General features: G+C 31.7%; 1 protein-coding gene, 1 long non-coding RNA gene and 3 other non-coding genes across 6 annotated transcripts in view; 4 read left to right on the top strand and 1 right to left on the bottom strand.

The window, feature by feature from the left end:
- The window catches only part of LOC148872781 (putative E3 ubiquitin-protein ligase LIN-1), a 44,122-nt gene extending 39,722 nt beyond the window's left edge, over positions 1-4,400 (top strand). For both annotated transcript variants that reach the window (XM_088967892.1, XM_088967891.1), the window contains one exon: positions 3,209-4,400. In XM_088967892.1, the coding sequence (XP_088824018.1) occupies positions 3,209-3,333 (125 nt within the window). In that variant the 3' untranslated portion in view covers positions 3,334-4,400. The remainder of the gene's footprint in view (positions 1-3,208) is intronic.
- A 663-nt stretch (positions 4,401-5,063) lies between these two features.
- Positions 5,064-6,981, bottom strand: LOC148872780 (uncharacterized). The gene is made up of 2 exons (XR_016106704.1): positions 6,774-6,981; positions 5,064-6,672 (listed from the first exon to the last, which is right to left on the bottom strand). It is a non-coding gene; the product is annotated as an uncharacterized LOC148872780 (long non-coding RNA).
- Positions 6,982-18,718: 11,737 nt separating this feature from the next.
- TRNAA-UGC (transfer RNA alanine (anticodon UGC)) lies at positions 18,719-18,791 on the top strand. Its single transcript has one exon. It is a non-coding gene; the product is annotated as a tRNA-Ala (tRNA).
- Positions 18,792-22,892: 4,101 nt separating this feature from the next.
- Positions 22,893-22,965, top strand: TRNAA-UGC (transfer RNA alanine (anticodon UGC)). The gene has a single exon. It is a non-coding gene; the product is annotated as a tRNA-Ala (tRNA).
- Positions 22,966-24,134: 1,169 nt separating this feature from the next.
- Positions 24,135-24,207, top strand: TRNAA-UGC (transfer RNA alanine (anticodon UGC)). Its single transcript has one exon. It is a non-coding gene; the product is annotated as a tRNA-Ala (tRNA).
- Positions 24,208-24,391: the final 184 nt, after the last annotated feature.

Genomic DNA, 24,391 nt, shown 5'->3' with positions numbered 1-24,391 from the left:
GCATATGCCTTAGACAGTGAGACACTAACCTTGGATAAAATATTTTTCTTTGTAATATCATACTTTGGATTTAGTCCTGTCAAGAACTCAAACACCATGTTTCTCTCAACTAGTTTTCTGTAGGTCTCATCATCATTAGTGGTTTCCCAGGTTACAACTTCTATCAAGTCTATTTCTTGCCATAAAGACTTCAGTGTTGAGAAGTATACAGCTAATGGTTTCTCCCACTGTCTCAAATTCTTCAGATCACTTCTCAACGTAAAAGCTCTGGCCACATTTAATTTTTGGGAATAGGTTTCAGCAACACTATCCCAAATTTCCTTTGCTGAATTCATCCACAAATAATGCTGACTAATCTATGGTTGCATTGAGTTCACAAGCCACCCAATAACAATATAATTTTCTTGCATCCACTTTTCATATGATGGATCATCTTCCGGAGGAGCCTTTTTGCTCCCGGAGATAAAACCCCACTTGCCTCTACTACAAATATGAATCTTTACTGATTGTGACCAAGCTAGATAATTAGTTCCATCCAGCTTGACTGTGGTCACAGCTAGTAGAGAGTCTACAAAGGCTCCTGGAACCTGTCAGGATTCAGCAACATGCTTGTTTTCAAAGTCTGAGGAGCTCATATTCTTAAACACTTCAAAAATGACTTCAAACAACTTCGAAAAACACCAGATGAAGACAAAACAAAACCGTGTTGTGAGCCAACCTCTATGCAACCGTACCAGTAATCTGTGTCACACTTGGAAGCTGGGAGAAATGGAGAAAATTCAGCCGCCCCTTGTAGACTTCACAGAACATTAATCCACTTGATTCGATCTTCAAGAAGGAAAATGAGAAAGCCTTCAGTCACTGAGCGCCCAGGTCAAACTCCATGTGGGGCCCGCAATCAGATTTCTCCAAAAAATTAGGGTTTCGGGCAACACAATTGAATCTGTCAAGGGGGCGACAAAGCCATTCCTCTTCTCTCTAGAAACCACTAACAACTAGGCTGAAATAGGTGTCTTTAACTATTCATACAATTCAGTTCTCCATACACACTATGTATGGGAAAAAAAGGTAAAAAAAGCAAAAAATAGGAAAAATGAGCATGCTCTAATACCAAGTAGAAAAACAACATTTTGAGAAGAAAGGACTATTTAGAAAGATGCAAAAAATCAAAAGGAAGTAGCAGAAATCAGAGTTCAAGAGGAGAGAAGATGAAGAAGAAGGTGGCGACAACTTGGGTTCAGAGAGAGATTTTCGAACATAATCTCTTTTCTTACACCCTTAATTCTATTTTTATTAAGTTAAACTTTGGTAATTTACAGAGAAGCCCCTAGTTGGGCAGAAAATTAAAAAGACATAACATAAGAAAGAATAAGCCCAGATTAAGGCCCATTACAGCAAAGAACATAAAAGATAAAAAAAGGATAAACAGCCTATGGGCCATTCAACCCATCTTCTCTACACCCGCCTCAAGTTACAAGCCCCTACTTAAGAATCTTCCTTCTCTCCCCCCTTCCACTAAATTCTAAGTCTCCCTCTATGTCAAAAATCAATCTCTCCACCTCTGATCTTTTCTTCTTCCTTCGGCTTTGTATTAAACCAGAATTAATTGAGTTCACTCTTGAGAATTTTGAGATCTCCACATTTCTTGGGCTTTCTTCTAAAGATTCTTCGACATTCTGATACTCCCCAAGGAGAGCACAAATTTGTCCCCAAATTCTCTCTAATTCCTCCTCATTTTCCCAAAAGCCAGATCTCCTCTTGCATTTTTGCAGCCTTCAGTCACTTTCTCTGCTACCCCTTGCAGTAGATTGTAAGTCTCTATATTTCCCTCCAACAGTTCTTCTTTTTGCTTATACTCCTCAAGATACACGCATATTTGATCCCAAATATTCAACAACTCCTCTTAATTCTTTCTTTTCCTCATATCCTCCTCCTATCTTTTACCCTCACTATCCTCCTCCAAAACCTTCCTTTCCAAGGCCACTCCTTCCGATTGAGGTGCTACAGTACCTGCACCAGACACAACACCCACATCAGTACCATAAACCGAAAAGACAGGCATACCCGAGTTTGTTCGAGGAACAACCAGTAATGCTGGAGGACTAGAGGGGGGGAGCGGGTCAGAGGCCAAACCTTCCTTGTTAACCAACTTTGGGGTAGTAATAAGAGGCTCGACCAAATCCAAGTTAGCCTTAGCATCTGAATCCACCTTTGAGTGTTGTCTAACAATATTCTTTTCACTTTGATCATAAAGTCTTGGACATATCTCACTGAGCTTTCCCAATTTCCAAACAATCATCCTCCCAATACCTAATGGTGTTACCCAAACTTATCCTCCGTCCTGTCAAATTGGCCATCAAATAATGAAATTTCATAATACCCTTCCAAGCCCCCACACTATAAGATGAAGCCACCTCCCGCAAATCCTACCCAAAGTTAATAACCCCAAATTTACTCTCCACCACCCATCTCCAAAACCGCTTCTCTCTCAGTCCCAAACCTCCACTCCCACTTTCCCAGTAATGCCTTGTTCATCACCCTCACATTCCTAATGCCCATCCCCCCATCCTTCTTTTCCCTGCAGACCCGACCATTTAACAAGATGGAACTTTTCAACTTCTGAATTGAAATTCCATAAAAACTCTTTCTGAATCCTCTCAATCTCATCTGCAACTATAGCTGAAACCCTGAGAACTGAAAGATAATAAATAGGTAGTTTGGAAAGCACACTCGTGCATATAGGCTGTGAATATATTTATCTATGAATTTATGGAGTTTGGATCTTCCGTACAAAAGGTGCTGTGCACATCAATATGTATACAGTCAATATATATCAGTGACGAACAACTTCCTTCCTGCATTTTATGGCTCTAGACTCATATAGAGAGGCCTTACAGCTCTCACTTGACTTTTACACAAGTCCAGGTGCATAACACATGGGATGGACAGCAGTCCATTGCTGACTGGTGTGCATAAGAATGTGCACAGCACACCAGAGCTTGTATTTATGTAGACACATCTAAAAAGGGCATTTGTGTGCATGATGATATATGGATATATGTATATCCATTCAATGAATGTACCTGCTTGTTTAAGGTTGGATGCAAGTCTGCATATCCAATTTCAATCTCCTCCAAGTGCCTACTTGAAAGGCATCGGCATCTATAGATTGACAACTAAAACTCTCATTCCCCTTTTTCTGTTGTAGAATGCAGGATTCTGCTAATGAAGATTGCTGATGAGATTGTGATTCCCCTACGAAGCCTTGTAGAGGTAACATGGACAGCAAAACAACTCCACAAAATTCTTTCTGGGAAAGATCTTACCACCTAATAAGAAAGAAATGCTTTTACCTGTATTCTTCTTCTCCTTCTTCATCTTATAAATTTTCCTTTTTATTTATTATAAAAAATTGCATGTATTGGTATTTCCCAAGTGATGTATATTATAATTAAGAGTTCATGTAAATTACACAGTATTCAGAATTTGTTGCCATTTGTCTTTACAAAAGTGGGATAGATCAGTCGCCAAGAAAATAAGCCATCTTATACTTTACATGTAGAACAGGACATAAGGTGTTACTTATTGAGGAGGAAGAAAAATGTTTTTGGGTTTTTAACAATGAAAAGAAAAGGTTCAAGTGCTTGACACAAAATATGGAGGTGAAGTTTAATTGGGTAAAAAGAATGGCGAATGGGTTTGCTGATGTGTTAGCAAAGCAAGGGGTGGGAAGGAGTAATCTGTTCTGGGCTCAATTGTAATAGCTAATTTATACTATGGAGAGTTAAGAAAGTTTATCTCTCCTGCTCTTGTATTATTTTCATAATATTTTTAATGAAATCCTGTTATTGATAAAAAAACGTTACTTATTGAGGACTGAACATCTTTGTAGTTGTGTAGGAACTAGGAGATCATGATAAAAAAAAATGTTGCTTGTTTTGAGGAATTTTTAACAAAGCAAGAATGCAAGTTTTGGAATATAAATCCCGACTGCACATTATTTTTCTTTTTCATGTTCTTATCTTTTCTTCCCCCAGGTAGAAGCTTCAACTTGATCATGTACAATTCCATTTTCAGGGCATGGTTGTGCTTTATGTTATGCTTCCAATTTATGCTAGAGATAATTTACAAATTATTCATGTGAAAGAATTGATGAGTAACCTACAAGTTCCTAGAAATAAAACATCAAGGATACTCTTGATTGAGAAATTCTTTAATTAAGGAGAAAATTTTATCTCAGTATGCTACTGTTCCAGACTTCCAGTCATTCCAGTAGAGAAGATGAGCCAAATGGCCCATAGCCCACAGCTTATGTTTATGTTTTGTTCTGTTAATGGGCCTTTTTCTTTATGGGCCTGTTAACATTAGTTTATGTTTATGTTTAATTAGCTTGCCACCCAACTAAGGGCTTACTTGTAAATTCTAATAGTTAGTGATTAATCTCTAATGAAAAGGATTAGGGAAAAGAGGAGTTGAACGAACAACTCTTCTCTTTAACCCTTTCTTCTCAATCATTCTCTTCTCTTCTTCTCTTCTTGCTGTCTCCTTCTGTTCTTCCTTCTTTTAATCAGTTTTCTTAATTATTTTGGGACTGTTTTTCATCTATTCCCAAATGAGAATTCACAAATATCCTTGATCTGTAAGCTTAATTGCTTCTCTTACTTAAAAAAGAACTCCATTCCCCGCCTCAGTCCCCTGAAGGCATCCTATCTGGCATGCCACCAATTCTCCATTTGTATTTAGTAATAGCAATAGCATAGTATAGAGAACAAGGAAAAATGATTTATTGATTTTAGCAAAGAATTTAGAAATTAAGCATTATAAAAACAACCAAACAACAGTGAACATCTCTCATCATGGAAGAAAAATGGTTATGGTAGTTGCACTCGGACAACAGTGGAAATGGCTTCAAGTGGTGGTTGCTTTGGTGGAGTTGTACAAGGCTGTGAGAGAAGAGAGAAAAGGGAAAGGGTGCCAGGCCACTAGTTTGTGCAGTAGAAAAAAAAAAAAAAGAAAATAACAAAACAGCAATAAACACAAATAAGAACCACACAGGACCACACTCAAATAACAAAATTAATACTGATCTACTGTAGTATATATTGTATCTCTACAGTTTTCTCATGGAGTAAGAATTGACATGATTTGGGTACAGATAGATGGATGAATATTATCAGGTTACAACATGTAGGTTACAGGTTACAGCAGATCCCGACTCATTACAGACCGAACCCCTGGGATTGTTTTTGGCACAAAGTGGCTGCTCTCAGATAGAACCTCCATTCTCACACTTGTCACACTGAGATCTCACAATTGCACTGAACAATGCTGCAATGACTCCTATGAGGGGAAACTTAGAAAACCAAAATGTAAAATATCTTCATAGGTTCATAATCATACATCAGACCTACAAAAGGAAACATCAATCTATACAAAAAATAACAGACTCAACTTCAAACAGCCCTGTAATAAAGACATAATGGTGTTCCTTTTCCAATCTCCAATCCACCCTCAACCAAATTACAGAAGATCCCAGACTTCCTAAGATTATTGAATGGAGACTATGGATTCACTATTCTAGGTCTGGCTAATGCTCGCTGGGGTTGGCTACATGAATCCTATTCTGCCATTCCGTTCTGTTCAGTGCCATATCCATTGTTAAGTTCAGCTACATGAATTCTGTTTCATTTTTACCCTGTTATCAACACTTCAGGAAAAATGAAGCTAAGGGGAAAAAGTGGCATAGTTTTCCTTCTCTCTCATCTTATTCTTTCCAATTCCTATTTGGTTTCCACTGCTTCTGATATCATTTCTGCCTCTGTTTATAACAGCAAATGTATGGAATTAATGTCTTCAAATACATGTGACTAGTAAATAACATCCAAGCCTTGACAAAGAAAAGGAAAACCCAAGACATTATTGTCTTAATATATCTGTTTTTCACAACCACCTCTTTCACGTTTCTTCATCTGATCAATTGGATACCTCTCATTTTCATTCTTTTACTTCTCATATTCGTGTTTTGATACATAGCACCTCTTCCTATTTGGGTATAATGCCGCAGTATCCATAGCCATCTTATAATAATAAAATTCCAAGCCCCCTTGAGAAAGTCTTCTACATAAATCTTTATCTCCAGGCTCCATTTGTTTCACAGTAAAAGTGGTGGAGAACCTCTAAATCTCAGATATTTCAGTTATATTTCTGCCCCTTTTACGGGAGAGAGCAAAGCTTTCCACCCTTTTACATGGAAACAAAGCCAGTCTCGAGGAAAACAAAATTCAATTGGAAACACTCAGAACCTACATCTTCATACCAAAAACCAGAAACCCTGTAAATTCTGAAATGATAAAAAACAACAATAACGAAAAGGTATCAATGGAGTAGGAGATTAGAGTTGGCAACTACCAGAGTCACGGGGTTTCCATTTCTCGATGAGGGAACCAAGAAGATTTTACTCATGTCTTGGAGAAGAATGAAGTAAATGTGACTGACTGTATTGTTGGCTTCTCCATACATTTTCTGAATCTTGAATTTCTCACTATGTGAAGTGTTTTTGACTTTTTTCAGAAAGAAATCATATAATAACAATTAACAGCAAATGCTCCGATACACGAAATTCTTACCATCTCGAATTTCTGCACCTCAATTGGAAACATTCATAACCTACATCTTCATACCAAAAACCAGAAACCCTGTAAATTCTGAAATGATAAAAAACAACAATAACGAAAAGGTATCAATGGAGTAGGAGATTAGAGTTGGCAACTAACAGAGTCACGGGGTTTCCATTTCTCGATGAGGGAACCAAGAAGATTTTACTCATGTCTTGGAGAAGAATGAAGTAAATGTGACTGACTGTATTGTTGGCCTCTCCAAACATTTTCTGAATCTTGAATTTCTCACTATGTGAAATGTTTTTGACTTTTTTCAGAAAGAAATCATATAATAACAATTAACAGCAAATGCTCCGATACACGAAATTCTTACCATCTCGAATTTCTGCACCGGTTACTGTGGCAGAAAAAAAATATTATTTTATTAATATAGCAATTACTATTATAATTATCAAATGGGATGTAACTCAAATGATAGAGTGGTGGCTTTGCATTTGATATTTTTTAGGAATTTCTATTTTTTTATATTTATTTATTATTTTTAATCTATTATAATAATTAATATTATAATTAACAAATGGGGATGTACCTCAAACTATAAAGCACTTGCTTTGCGTGTGAGAGGTATGGGGTTCGATACCCACATCTCCAAATTATCTTTATCCTCATAACTCACATATATTTTAGGGTGTTTTGATTATTTCATTAATTTCTATTTTTTCATATTTATTTATTATTTTTTATTTATTACAATAATTATTATCATAATTAACAAATGGGGATGTACCTTAAATGTTAGAGTACTCACTTTGCATGCGAGAGGTATGGAGTTCAATACCCCACATTTTTAAATTATTTTTATCCTCACAACTCACCAATATATTTTAGGGTGTATTGATCTTTTCAGGAATTTCTTATTTTCTTTTATATTTGCTTATTACTTTTAATTTTTAAATTAAATTTATAACAACAATTATATCATAATTAACAAATGGGGATGTAGCTTAAACGGTAGAGCGCTGACTTTGCAAACAAGACATATGGGCTTTGATACCTTGCAACTCCAAATTATTTTTATCCTCACAACTCACCAGTATATTTTAGGTTGTTTTGATATTTTCAGGAATTTCTTATTTTCTTTCACATTTATTTATTATTTATTATTTATTATTTTTAATTTTAATTTATTATACTAGCTACTATCATAATTAACAAAAGGGGATGTAGATCAAATGGTTGAGCGCTGGCTTTGCATGTGAAAGGTACGAGGTTCGATATCTCGCATATCCGAATTATTTTTATACTCACAATTCACCAATATATTATAGGGTATTTTGATCTTTTCAATAATTTTTTATTTTCATTCACATTTATTTATTATTTACTATTTTAATTTTAATTTATTACAATAATTACTATCATAATTAACAAATGGGGATGTAGCTCAAACGATAAAGCGCTTGCTTTGCATGTGAAAGGTATGGGGTTCAACACCCCGCATCTCCAAATTATATTTATCCTCACAACTTACCAATATATTTTTATCCTCACAACTAACCAATATATTTTAGGGTGTTTTGATCTTTTAATGAATTTCTTATTTTCTTTCATATTCACATGTTATTTTTAATTTTATTTTATTATAACAATTACTATCATAATTAACAAATGGGGATGTAGCTCAAATGGAAGAGTGCTCGCTTTGCGTGTGAGAGGTACGGGCTTCGATACCCTAGATCTCAAAATTATTTTTATTTTCCCAAATCACCAATATATTTTAGGGTGTTTTGTTCTTTTTAGGAATTTCTTATTTTTTATATTTATTTATTATTTTTAATTTTAATTTACTACAACAATTACTATCATAATAAACAAATGGGGATTTAGCTCACACGGTAGAGCGATCGCTTTGCAAACGAGAGATATGGGGTTCGATACCCTGCATCTTCAAGTTATTTTTATCCTCACAACACACCAATATATTTTAGGGTGTTTTGATCTTTCTAAGTATTTCTTATTTTCTTTCATATTTATATATTATCTTTTATTTTTTTAATTTAAATTTATTATAACAATTACTATCATAATTAACAAATGGGGATGCTGATCAAATGGTAAAGTGCTTGTTTTGCATGCGAGAGGTACGGTGTTCAATACCCCGCATCACCAAATTATTTGTATCCTGCGAGATGTACGGGCTTCAATACCCCGCATCTCTAAATTATTTTTACCTCACAACTCAGCAATAAAATTTAGGGTGTCTTAATAATTTTCAAGAATTTCTTATTTTCCTTCATATTTATTTATTATTTGTAATTTATAATTTTATTGTATTGCAACAATTACTATCATAGCTAACAAATGGGTGTGTAGCACAAACGATAGAGTGCCTGCTTTGCATGTTAATGGTACGGGGTTCGATACACCGCCTTTCTAAATTATTTTTATCCTCACTACTCATCAATATATTTCAAGGTGTTTTTATCTTTTCAGGAATTTCATTTTTTCTTTCATTTGTATTTTCTATTTTTTTTACGTATTACAACAATTACTCTCAATATTAACAAATGGGGATGTAGCTCAAACGGTAGATTGCTCGCTATGCATGCGAGAGGTAAAACGATTGATACCCCGCATCTCCAACTTGTTTTTATCTTCACAATTCACAAATATATGTTATGGTGTTTTGATCTTTTCTCGAATCTCTTATTTTCTTTAATAATTATTTATTATTTTTAATTTTTAATTTTAATTTATTACAACAATTACTTTCATAGTTCACAGCTGGGGATGTAGCTTGAACAGTAGAGTGCTTACTTTGCATTCAAGGGTTACGGGGATCGATACACCGCATTTCCAAATTATTTTTATCCTCACAACTAACCAATATATTTTAGGGTGTTTTGTAATTTTCAGGAATTTCTTATTTTCTTCTGTTTTTATTTTTAATTTTTAATTTATTTTATTACAACTACAACTATCATAACTAACAAATGGGGATGTAGCAAAACAGAAGAGGGCTCGCTTTGCATGTTAGAGGTACTTCTATGATTTTTCTTTATTATTTTTAATTTTTTAGTTTTAATTTATTATAACAATTACTATCATAATTAACAAATGGGGAAGTAGCTTAAATGGTAGAGCGCTTGTTTTGCATTCGAGAGGTATGGGTTTCGGTACACTGCATCTCCAAATTATTTTTATCCTCACAAATGAACAATATGTTTCAAGGTGTCAGGAATTTCTTATTTTCTTTCATTTTTATTTATTATTTTGAATTTATCAAATTTTAATATATTACAACAATTACTATCTTAATTAACAAATGGGGATGTAGCTGAAATGGTAGAGCGCTCGCTTAGCATGCGAGATGTACAAGCTTCAATACCCCGCATCTCTAAAATATTTTTACCTCACAACTCAACAATAAAATTTAGGGTGTTTTAATATTTTTCAAGAATTTCTTATTTTCATTCATATTTATTTATTATTTTTAATTTTTAATTTTATTGTATTCTTACAATTATTATCACAGATAACAAATGGGTATGTAGCACAAACCGTAGAGTGCCCGCTTTGCATGTTAATGGTACAGGGTTCGATACCCCACATTTCTAAATTATTTTTATCCTCACAACACATCAATATATTTCAGGGTGTTTTGACCTTTTCAGGAATTTCTTATTTTCTTTCATATGTATTTACTATTTTTTTCCTTATTACAACAATTCTCTCATTATTAACAAATGGGGATGTAGCTCAAACGGTAGAATGCATGCTATGCATGCGAGAGGTACAACAACCGATACTCCACATCTCCAAATTGTTTTTATCTTCACAATTCACCAATATATGTTAAGGTGTGTTGAACTTTTCTGGAATTTCTTAGTTTCTTTAATATTTATTTAATATTTTTAATTTTAAATTTTAATTTATTACAACAATTACTTTCGTAATTCACAACTGGGGATGTAGCTCGAACGGTAAAGCGCTTACTTTGCATTCAAGGGGTACGTGGATCGATACATTGCATTTCCAAATTATTTTTATCCTCACAACTCACCAATATTTTTTAGGTTGTTTTTAAACTTTACAAGAATATCTTATTTTCTTTCATTTTTAATTATTATTTTTAATTTTTAATTTTTTGTATTACAACAACAACTATCATAACTAACAAATGGGGATGTGGCATAAATAGAAGAGGGCTCGCTTTGCATGTTACAAGTATGGGGTTCGATAAACCGCATTTCCAAATTATTTTCATCCTGACAACTCACCAATATATTTTAAGGTATTTTGATATTTTTAGGAATTTCTTATTTTCTTTCATATTCATTTATTATTTATTATTTATTATTTTTAATTTACTAAAACAATTACAATCATAATTAACAAACGGGGGCGTAGCTCAAACGGTAGAGCGCTTGCTTTGCAAGCAAGAGGTACGGGGATGGATAAACCGCATCTCCAAATTGTTTTTATCTTCACAACTGACCAATATATTTTAGGGTGTTTTGAAGTTTTCAGGAAATTCTAATTTTCTATCATTTTATTTATTATTTTAATTTTTTTCGGTTTAATTTATTATAACGATTATGATCATAATGAACAAATGGGGATGTTGCACAAACGTTAGAGCGCTTACTTTGCATGCAAGAGGTACGGGGATCGATACACCGCATTTCCAATTTATTTTTATCCTCACAACTCATCAATATATTTGATTATTATTTTTAATTTTTTAGGTGTAATTTATTACAACAATTACTATCTTAATTAACAAATGGGGATGTAGCTCAAATGAAAGAGTGCTCGCTTAGCATGCGAGAGGTATGGGGTTCGGTATCCCGCGTCTCCTACTTATTGTTATCCACACAACTTGCTAATATATTTTAGGGTGTTTTGATCTTTTCTGGAATTTTTTATTTTCTTTGATTTTTATTTATTCTTTTTTATGTCTTACAACATTTACTATTATAATAGTCAAATGGGGATGTGGCTGAAATGGTAGAGCGCTCGCTTTGCATGCGAGAGGTACGGGGTTCGATACCCCGCATCTCCAAATTACTTTTATCCTCATAAGTCATCAATATATTTTAGGGTATTTTGATATTTTCAGGCATTTCTTATTTTCTTTCATATTTAATTATTATTTTTAATTTATTACAACAATTTTTATCACAATTAGCAAATGATCATTTTGCACAAATGGAGGAACGTTCGCTCTACATTTAAGAGGTACAGGGATCGATACCCCGTATCTCTAAATTATTTTTATCTTAACAACTCACCAATATGTTTTAAGGTGTTTTGATCTTTTCAGGAATTTATTATTTTTTTCATATACATTTATTATTTATTTTTTTTTTTGGTTTAATTTATTACAACAATTACCATCATAATAAACATATGGGGACGTAGCTGAAACGGTAGAGTGCTTGCTTTTCTTGCAAGAGGTACGAGGCTCGATACACCGCATTTCCAAAATATTTTTATCCTCACAATTCAACAATATATTTTAGAGTATTTGGATCTTTTCTACAAATTTCTTATTTTCTTTCATTTTTATTTTTTATTTTTTATTAGGTTTAGTTTATTATAACGATTACTATCATAGTTAAGAAATGGGGATGTAGCACAAATGGTAGATTGCTCGCTTTGCTTGTTAGAGGTACATGGTTCGATACATGCATTTCCAAATCATTTTTGTCCTCACAACTCGCCAATATATTTTATAGTGTTTTGATATTTTCAGGAATTTCTTATTTTCTTTCTTATTCATTTATTATTTTTAATTTCTAATTTTAACTTATTACAAAAATTACTATCATAATTAACGATTGGGGACGTAGCTGAAATAGTAGAGCTCTTGCTTTGCATGCAAGAGGTTCGAGGTTCGTTACCCCCCATCTGAAAATTATTGTTGTACTCTCAACTCATCAATATGTTTTAAGGTGTTTCGTTCTTTTGGGGAATTTATTATTTTCTTTTATTTTTATTCGTTGTTTATTATTTATTTATTTATTTATTTTAAATTAATATAAATATCACTATCATAATTATGGAATGGGGACGTAGCTCAGATAGTTGACTGCACGTTTTGCATGCAAGAGTTTCGATCTTCGATACCCCTCATCTCAAAGTTATTTTTATCCTCCCAACTCACCAATATATTTTAGAGTGTTTTGATCTTCTTAAGAATTTCTTATTTTCTTTTATTTTTCTTTACTATTTTTAATTTTTTAGTTTTAATTTATTATAACAGTTACAATCATAATTAACAAATGGGGAAGTAGCTTAAATGGTAGAGCGCTTGTTTTACATGCGTGAGGTATGGGTTTCGGTAGACCGCATCTCCAAATTATTTTTATCCTCACAAATGAACAATATATTTTAGGGTGATTTGATATTTTTAGGAATTTCTTATTTTCTTTCATTCTTATTTATTATTTTGAATTTATCAAATTTAAATATATTATAACAATTACTATCTTAATTAACAAACGGGGATGTAGCTGAAATGGTAGAGCGCTCGCTTAGCATGCGAGATGTACGAGCTTCAATACCCCACATCTCTAAAATATTTTTACCCACAACTCAGCAATAAAGTTTAGGGTGTTTTAATAATTTTCAACAATTTCTTGTTTTCTTTCATATTTATTTATTATTTTTAATTTTTAATTTTATTGTATTGCAACAATTATTATCATAGATAACAAATGGGTATGTAGCACAAACCGTAGAGTGCCCTCTTTGCATGTTAATGGTACGGGGTTCGATACCCCGCATTTCTAAATTATTTTTATCCTCACAACACATCAATATATTTCAGGGTGTTTTGACCTTTTTAGGAATTTCTTTTTTTCTTTCATATGTATTTACTATTTTTTAACTTATTACAACAATTACTCTCATTATTAACAAAAAGGGGATGTACTTGAAACGGTACAATGCTTGCTATGCATACGAGAGATTCAGCGACTGATATCCCACATCTCAAAATTGTTTTTATCTTCACAATTCACCAATATATGTTAAGGTGTGTTGAACTCTTCTGCATTTCTTATTTTCATTAATAATTATTTATAATTTATAATATATAATTTTAATTTATTACAACAATTACTTTCGTAATTAACAAATGGGGATGTAGCTCGAACGGTAGATCGCTTACTTTGCATTCATGGGGTATGTGGATCGATACATTGCATTTCCAAATCATTTTTATCCTCACCACTCACCAATATATTCTTTCATATTCATTTATTATTTATTATTTTTAATTTTAATTTATTAACACAGTTACAATCATAATTAACAAACGGGAGCGTAGCTCAAACGGTAGAGCGTTTGCTTTGCAAGCAAGAGGTACGGGGATGGATGAACCGCATCTCCAAATTGTTTTTATCCTCACAACTTACCAATATATTTCAGGGTGTTTTGATGTTTTCAGGAAATTCTAATTTCTATCATTTTTATTTATTCTTTTAAAATTTTTTGGTTTAGTTTAATATAACGATTATTATCATAATGAACAAATGGGGATGTTGCTCAAACGTTAGAGCGCTTGCTTTGCATGCAAGAGGTACGGGGATCGATACACCGCATTTCCAATTTATTTTTATCCTCACAACTCACCAATATATTTGATTATTATTTTTAATTTTTAAATGTAATTTATTACAACAATTACTATCTTAATTAACAAATGGGGATGTAGTTCAAATGGAAATGTGCTTGGTTAGCATGCGAGAGGTACGGGGTTCGATACCCCACATCACCACTTATTATAACGATTACTATCATAGTTAAAAGTGGGGATGTATCACAAATGGTAGATTGCTCGATTTGGTTATTAGAGGTACGTGGTTCGATACATACATTTCCAAATCATTTTTGTCCTCCCAACTCTCCAATATATTTTATGGTGTTTTGATCTTTTCAGGAAATTCTTATTTTCTTTTTTATTCATTTATTATTTTTAATTTCTAATTTTAACTTATTATAAAAATTACTATCATAATTAATGATTGGGGACGTAGCTCAAATTATTTGTATCCTCACAATTCACCTATATATTTTAGAGTATTTTGATATTTTCTAGAAATTTCTTATTTTCTTTCATTTTTATTTTTTAATTTTTGTAGGTTTAATTTATTATAACGATTACTATCATAGTTAAGAAATGGGGATGTAGCACAAATGGTAGATTGCTCGCTTTGCTTGATAGAGGTACGTGGTTCGATATATGCATTTCCAAATCATTTTTGTCCTCACAACTCGCCAATATATTTTATGGTGTTTTGATGTTTTCAGGAATTTCTTATTTTCTTTCTTATTCATTTATTATTTTTAATTTCTAATTTTAACTTATTACAAAAATTACAATCAAAAATAACGATTGGGGACGTAGCTCAAATAGTAGAGCTCTTTCTTTGCATGCAAGAGGTTCGAGGTTCGTTACCCCCCATCTGAAAATTATTTTTATACTCTCAACTCACCAATATGTTTTAGGGTGTTTTGATCTTTTGGGGAATTTATTATTTTCCTTTATTTTTATTTGTTATATTTTAATATTAATTTATTATAAATATCACTATCATAATTAAGGAATGGGGACGTAGCTCAAATAGTAGACTGTCGCTTTGCATGCGAGAGTTTCGATCTCCGATACCCTGCATCTCAAAGTTAATTTTATCCTCCCAACTCACCAATATATTTTAGAGTTTTTTGATCTTTTTAAGGATTTCTTATTTTCTTTGATTTTTCTTTGTTATTTTTAATTTTTTAGTTTTAATTTATTATAACAGTTACTATCATAATTAACAAATCGGGAAGTAGTTGAAATGGTAGAGCGCTCGCTTAGCATGCGAGAGGTACGGGGTTCGAAACCCCACATCTCCAACTTATTGTTATCCTCAGAACTCGCTAATATATTTTAGGGTGTTTTAATAATTTTCAAGAATTTCTTTTTTCTTTCATATTTATTTATTATTTTTAATTTCTAATTTAATTGTATTGCAACAATTATTATCATAGATAACAAATGGGTATGTAGCACGAACCGTAGAGTGCCCGCTTTGCATCTTAGTGGTACGAGGTTCGATACCCTGTATTTCGAAATTATTTTTATCTTCACAACACATCAATATATTTCAGGGTGTTTTGACCTTTTCAGGAATTTCTTATTTTCTTTCATATGTATTTATTATTTTTTTTACTTATTAAAACAATTATTCTCATTATTAACAAATGGGGATGTAGCTCAAACGGTAGAATGCTTGCTATGCATGCGAGATGTACATCAACCGATACTCCGCATCTCCAAATTGTTTTTATCTTCACAATTCACCAATATATGTTAAGGTGTGTTGAACCATTCTGGAATCTCTAATTTTTTTAATATCTAATTATTAATTTTAAGTTTTAATTTTAATTTATTACAACAATTACTTTCGTAATTAACAACTGGGGATGTAGCTCGAACGGTAAAGCGCTTACTTTGCATTCATGGGGTATGTGGATCGATACATTGCATTTCCAAATTATTTTTATCCTCACAACTCACCAATCTATTTTAGTGTGTTTTAAACTTTACAAGAATATCTTTTTTTCTTTCATTTTTATATCTTATTTTTAATTTTTAATTTTTGTATTACAACAGCAACTATCATAACCAACAAATGTGGATGTAGCAAAAATAGAAGAGGGCTTGCTTTGCAAGCAAGAGGTACGGGGATGGATAAACCGCATCACCAAATTGTTTTTTTCCTCACAACTGACCAATATATTTCAGGGTGTTTTGATGTTTTCAGGAAATTCTAATTTTCTATCATTTTTATTTATTCTTTTAAAATTTTTCGGTTTAGTTTATTATAACGATTATTATCATAATGAACAAATATGGATGTTGCTCAAACGTTAGAGCGCTTGCTTTGCATGCAAGAGGTACGGGGATCGATACACCGCATTTCCAATTTATTTTTATCCTCACAACTCACCAATATATTTGATTATTATTTTTAATTTTTAAATGTAATTTATTACAACAATTACTATCTTAATTAACAAATGGGGATGTAGTTCAAATGGAAGTGTGCTCGCTTAGCATGCGAGAGGTACGGGGTTCAAAACCCCACATTACCAACTTATTGTTATCCTCAGAACTCGCTAATATAATTTAGGGTGTTTTGATCTTTTTTGGAATTTTTTATTTTCTTTGATTTTTATTTATTCTTTTTAATGTCTTACAACATTTACTATTATAATAATCAAATGGGGATGTAGCTCAAATGGTAGAGCGCTCGCTTTGCATGCGAGAGGTACGTGGTTCGATTCCCCGCATCACCAAATTAGTTTTATCCCCTTAAGTCATCAATATATTTTAGGGTGTTTTGATATTTTCAATAATTTCTTATTTTCTTTCATATTTAATTATTATTTTTAATTTGCTACAACAATTTTTTTCACAATTAGCTAATGGGCATTTTGATCAAACGGAGGAATGCTCGCTCTACATGCAAGAGGCACGGGGATCGATACCCCGTATCTCGAAATTATTTTTATCTTCACAACTCACCAATATGTTTTAAGGTGTTTAGATCTTTTCAGGAATTTATTATTTTTCTTCATATACATTTACTATTTTAAATTTTTTTGGTTTAATTTATTACAACAATTACCATCATAATTAACAAATGGGGACGTAGCTGAAATGGTAGAGTGCTTGCTTTGCTTGCAAGAGGTACGAGGCTCGATACACCGCATTTCCAAATTATTTGTATCCTCACAATTCACCAATATATTTAGAGTATTTTGATTTTTTCTACAAATTTCTTCTTTTCTTTCATTTTTATTTTTTTTTTTTTTTAGGTTTAATTTATTATAACGATTACTATCAAAGTTAAGAAATGGGGATGTATCACAAATGGTAGATTGCTCGATTTGGTTATTAGAGGTACGTGGTTCGATACATGCATTTCCAAATCATTATTGTCCTCACAACTCTCCAATATATTTTATGGTGTTTTGATCTTTTTATGAAATTCTTATTTTCTTTTTTATTCATTTATTATTTTTAATTTCTAATTTTAACTTATTACAAAAATTACTATCATAATTAATGATTGGGGACGTAGCTCAAATAGTAGAGCTCTTGCTTTGCATACAAGAGGTTCGAGGTTCGTTACCCCCCATCAGAAAATTATTTTTATACTCTCAACTCACCAATATGTTTTAGGGTGTTTTGATATTTTGGGGAATTTATTATTTTCTTTAATTTATTTTTGTTATTTATTATTTTTTAATTTTTAATTTTAATTTATTATAAATATCAATATCATAATTATGGAATGTGGACGTAGCTCATATAGTAGACTGCTCGCTTTGCATGTGAGAGTTTCGATCTTCGATACCCTGCATCTCATAGTTATTTTTATCCTCCCAATTCATCAATATATTTTAGAGTGTCTTGATCTTCTTAAGAATTTCTTATTTTTTTTGATTTTTCTTTATTATTTTTAATTTTTTGGTTTTAATTTATTATAACAATTACCATCATAATTAACAAATGGGGATGTAGCTTAAATGGTAGAGCGCTTGTTTTGCATGCGAGAGGTATGGGTTTCGGTACACTGCATCTCCAAATTATTTTTATCGTCACAAATGAACAATATATTTTAGGGTGATTTGATATTTTCAGGAATTTCTTATTCTCTTTCATTCTTATTTATTATTTTGAATTTATCAAATTTTAATATATTACAACAATTACTATCTTAATTATCAAATGGGGATGTAGCTGAATTGGTAGAGCGCTCGCTTAACATGCGAGATGTACGAGCTTCAATACCCCGCATCTCTAAAATATTTTTACCTCACAACTCAGCAATAAAATTTAGGGTGTTTTAATAATTTTCAAAAATTTCTTATTTTCATTCATATTTATTTATTATTTTTAATTTTTAATTTCACTGTATTGAAACAATTATTATCATAGATAACAAATGGGTATGTAGCACAAACCGTAGAGTGCCCGCTTTGCATGTTAATGGTACGGGGTTAATGTCTTACAACATTTACTATTATAATAGTCAAATGGGGATGTAGCTCAAATGGTAGAGCGCTCGCTTTGCATGCGAGAGGTACGGGGTTCGATACCCCGCATCTCCAAATTACTTTTATCCTCATAAGTCATCAATATATTTTAGGGTATTTTGATATTTTCAGGCATTTCTTATTTTCTTTCATATTTAATTATTATTTTTAATTTATTACAACAATTTTTATCACAATTAGCAAATGATCATTTTGCTCAAATGGAGGAACGTTCGCTCTACATTTAAGAGGTACGGGGATCGATACCCCGTATCTCTAAATTATTTTTATCTTAACAATTCACCAATATGTTTTAAGGTGTTTTGATCTTTTCAGGAATTTATTATTTTTTCCATATACATTTATTATTTTAATTTTTTTTGGTTTAATTTATTACATCATTACCATCAAAATTAACAAATGGGAACGTAGCTGAAACGGTAGAGTGCTTGCTTTTCTTGCAAGAGGTACGAGGCTCGATACACCGCATTTCCAAATTATTTTTATCCTCACAATTCAACAATATATTTTAGAGTATTTTTATCTTTTCTACAAATTTCTTCTTTTCTTTCATTTTTATTTTTTATTTTTTATTAGGTTTAGTTTATTATAACGATTACTATCATAGATAACAAATGGGTATGTAGCACGAACCGTAGAGTGCCCGCTTTGCATGTTAGTGGTACGGGGTTCGATACCCTGCATTTCTAAATTATTTTCATCCTCACAACACATCAATATATTTCAGGGTGTTTTGACCTTTTCAGGAATTTCTTATTTTCTTTCATATGTATTTACTATTTTTTAACTTATTACAACAATTACTCTCATTATTAACAAATGGGGATGTAGCTCAAACGGTAGAATGCTTGCAATGCATGCGAGAGGTACATCAACCGATACTCCGCATCTCCAAATTGTTTTTATCTTCACAATTCACCAATATATGTTAAGGTGTGTTGAACTTTTATGGAATTTCTTATTTTTTTAATATTTATTTATTAATTTTAATTTTTAATTTTAATTTATTACAACAATTACTTTCGTAATTAACAACTGGGGATGTAGTTCGAACGGTAAAGCGCTTACTTTGCATTCAGGGGGTATGTGGATCGATACATTGCTTTTCCAAATTATTTTTATCCTCACAACTCACCAATATGTTTTAAGGTGTTTAGATCTTTTCAGGAATTTATTATTTTTCTTCATATGCATTTACTATTTTAAATTTTTTTGGTTTAATTTATTACAACAATTACCATCATAATTAACAAATGGGGACGTAGCTGAAATGGTAGAGTGCTTGCTTTGCTTGCAAGAGGTACGAGGCTCGATACACCGCATTTCCAAATTATTTGTATCCTCACAATTCACCAATATATTTAGAGTATTTTGATTTTTTCTACAAATTTCTTCTTTTCTTTCATTTTTATTTTTTTTATTTTTTTTTAGGTTTAATTTATTATAACGATTACTATCATAGTTAAGAAATGGGGATGTATCACAAATGGTAGATTGCTCGATTAGGTTATTAGAGGTACGTGGTTCGATACATGCATTTCCAAATCATTTTTGTCCTCACAACTCTCCAATATATTTTATGGTGTTTTGATCTTTTCAGGAAATTCTTATTTTCTTTTTTATTCATTTATAATTTTTAATTTCTAATTTTAACTTATTACAAAAATTACTATCATAATTAATGATTGGGGACGTAGCTCAAATAGTAGAGCTCTTGCTTTGCATACAAGAGGTTCGAGGTTCGTTACCCCTCACCAGAAAATTATTTTTATACTCTCAACTCACCAATATGTTTTAGGGTGTTTTGATATTTTGGGGAATTTATTATTTTCTTTTATTTATTTTTGTTATTTATTATTTTTTAATTTTTAATTTTAATTTATTATAAATATCACTATCATAATTAAGGAATGGGGACGTAGCTCATATAGTAGACTGCTCGCTTTGCATGTGAGAGTTTCGATCTTCGATACCCCGCATCTCATAGTTATTTTTATCCTCCCAACTCTTCAATATATTTTAGAGTGTCTTGATCTTCTTAAGAATTTCTTATTTTCTTTGATTTTTCTTTATTATTTTTAATTTTTTGGTTTTAATTTATTATAACAATTACCATCATAATTAACAAATGGGGATGTAGCTTAAATGGTAGAGCGCTTGTTTTGCATGCGAGAGGTATGGGTTTCGGTACACTGCATCTCCAAATTATTTTTCTCGTCACAAATGAACAATATATTTTAGGGTGATTTGATATTTTCAGGAATTTCTTATTCTCTTTCATTCTTATTTATTATTTTGAATTTATCAAATTTTAATATATTACAACAATTACTATCTTAATTATCAAATGGGGATGTAGCTGAATTGGTAGAGCGCTCGCTTAACATGCGAGATGTACGAGCTTCAATACCCTGCATCTCTAAAATATTTTTACCTCACAACTCAGCAATAAAATTTAGGGTGTTTTAATAATTTTCAAGAATTTCTTATTTTCATTCATATTTATTTATTATTTTTAATTTTTAATTTTACTGTATTGAAACAATTATTATCATAGATAACAAATGGGTATGTAGCACAAACCGTAGAGTGCCCGCTTTGCATGTTAATGGTACGGGGTTCGATACCACGCATTTCTAAATTATTTTTATCCTCACAACACATCAATATATTTCGGGGTGTTTTGTCCTTTTCAGGAATTTCTTATTTTCTTTCATTTGTATTTACTATTCTTTAACTTATTACAACAATTACTCTCATTATTAACAAATGGGGATGTAGCACAAACGGTAGAATGCTTGCTTTCACCAATATATGTTATGGTGTGTTGAACTCTTCTGCATTTCTTATTTTCTTTAATATTTATTTATTATTTTTAATTTTTAATTTTAATTTATTACAACAATTACTTTTATAATTAACAACTGGGGATGTAGCTCGAACGGTAGCGCGCTTACTTTGCATTCAAGGGGTACGTGGATCGATACATTGCATTTCCAAATTATTTTTATCCTCATCACTCACCAATATATTTTAGGGTGTTTTTAAACTTTACAAGAATATCTTATTTTCTTTCATTTTTATTTATTATTTTTAATTTTTAATTTTTTGTATTACAACAGCAACTTTCATAACTAACAAATGGGGATGTAGCCAAACAGAAGAGGACTCGCTTTGCATGTTAGAAGTATGGGGTTCGATAAACCGCATTTCCAAATTAATTTTTTCCTGACAAATCACCAATATATTTTAAGGTATTTTGATCTTTTTAGGAATTTCTTATTTTCTTTCATATTCATTTATTATTTTTATTTTTTATTTTTAATTTACTAAAACAATTACAATCATAATTAACAAACAGGGGCGTAGCTCAAACGGTAGCGCCCTTGCTTTGCAAGCAAGAGGTACGGGGATGGATAAACCGCATCTCCAAATTGTTTTTATCTTCACAACTGACCATTATATTTTAGGGTGTTTTGAATTTTTCAGGAAATTCTAATTTTCTATCATTTTTATTTATTATTTTAATTTTTTTCGGTTTAGTTTATTATAACGATTATTATCATAATGAACAAATGGGGATGTTGCATAAACGTTAGAGCGCTTGCTTTGCATGCAAGAGGTACGGGGATCGATACACTGCATTTCCAAATTATTTTTATCCTCACAACTCACCAATATATTTGATTATTATTTTTAATTTTTAGGTGTAATTTATTACAACAATTACTATCGTAATTAACAAATGGGGATGTAGCTCAAATGAAAGAGTGCTCGCTTAGCATGCGAGAGGTACGGGGTTCGGTACCCCGCGTCTCCTACTTATTGTTATCCACACAACTTGCTAATTTATTTTAGGGTGTTTTGATCTTTTCTGGAATTTTTTATTTTCTTTGATTTTTATTTATTCTTTTTAATGTTTTACAACATTTACTATTATAATAATCAAATGGGGATGTAGCTCAAATGGTAGAGCGCTCGCTTAGCATGTGAGAAGTATGGGGTTCGATACCCCGCATCTCCAACTTATTGTTATCCTCAGAACTCGCTAATATATTTTAGGGTGTTTTGATCTTTTCTGGAATTTTTTATTTTCTTTGATTTTTATTTATTCTTTTTAATGTCTTACAACATTTACTATTATAATGATCAAATGGGGATGTAGCTCAAATGGTAGAGCGCTCGCTTTGCATGCGAGTGGTACGGGGTTCGATACCCTGCATCTCCAAATTACTTTTATCCCCATAAGTCATCAATATATTTTTGGGTGTTTTGATATTTTCAGGCATTTCTTATTTTCTTTCAGGAAATTCTTATTTTCTTTTTTATTCATTTATTATTTTTAATTTCTAATTTTAACTTATTATAAAAATTATTATCATAATTAATGATTGGGGACGTAGCTCAAATTATTTGTATCCTCACAATTCACCAATATATTTTAGAGTATTTTGATCTATTCTAGAAATTTCTTATTTTCTTTCATTTTTCATTTTTCTTTTTTTTAGGTTTAATTTATTATAACGATTACTATCATAGTTAAGAAATGGGGATGTAGCACAAATGGTAGATTGCTCGCTTTGCTTGATAGAGGTACGTGGTTCGATATATGCATTTCCAAATCATTTTTGTCCTCACAACTCGCCAATATATTTTATGGTGTTTTGATGTTTTCAGGAATTTCTTATTTTCTTTCTTATTCATTTATTATTTTTAATTTCTAATTTTAACTTATTACAAAAATTACAATCATAAATAATGATTGGGGACGTAGCTCAAATAGTAGAGCTCTTGCTTTGCATGCAAGAGGTTCGTGGTTCGTTACCCCCCATATGAAAATTATTTTTATACTCTCAACTCACCAATATGTTTTAGGGTGTTTTGATCATTTGGGGAATTTATTATTTTCCTTTATTTTTATTTGTTATATTTTAATATTAATTTATTATAAATATCACTATCATAATTAAGGAATGGGGACGTAGCTCAAATAGTAGACTGCTCGCTTTGCATGCGAGAGTTTCGATCTCCGATACCCCGCATCTCAAAGTTAATTTTATCCTCCCAACTCACCAATATATTTTAGAGTTTTTTGATCTTTTTAAGGATTTCTTATTTTCTTTGATTTTTCTTTGTTATTTTTAATTTTTTAGTTTTAATTTATTATAACAGTTACTATCTTAATTAACAAATGGGGATGTAGTTCAAATGGAAGTGTGCTCGCTTAGCATGCGAGAGGTACGGGGTTCGAAACCCCACATTACCAACTTATTGTTATCCTCAGAACTCGCTAATATATTTTAGGGTGTTTTGATCTTTTCTGGAATTTTTTATTTTCTTTGATTTTTATTTATTCTTTTTAATGTCTTACAACATTTACTATTATAATAATCAAATGGGGATGTAGCTCAAATGGTAGAGCGCTCGCTTTGCATGCGAGAGGTACGGGGTTCGACACCCCGCATCTCCAAATTGTTTTTATCCTCACAACTGACCAATATTATTCAGGGTGTTTTGATGTTTTCAGGAAATTCTAATTTTCTATCATTTTTATTTATCCTTTTAAAATTTTTCGGTTTAGTTTATTATAACGATTATTATCATAATGAACAAATGGGGATGTTGCACAAACGTTAGAGCGCTTGCTTTGCATG

The sequence above is a fragment of the Nelumbo lutea genome, chromosome 2 (genome assembly GCF_056320005.1).
Source record: "Nelumbo lutea isolate HS-2025 chromosome 2, American lotus-T2T, whole genome shotgun sequence".
Lineage (NCBI taxonomy): Eukaryota > Viridiplantae > Streptophyta > Magnoliopsida > Proteales > Nelumbonaceae > Nelumbo > Nelumbo lutea.
The sequence above is the reverse complement of the archived record's forward strand: the minus strand, read 5'-3'. Positions and strand labels throughout refer to the sequence as shown.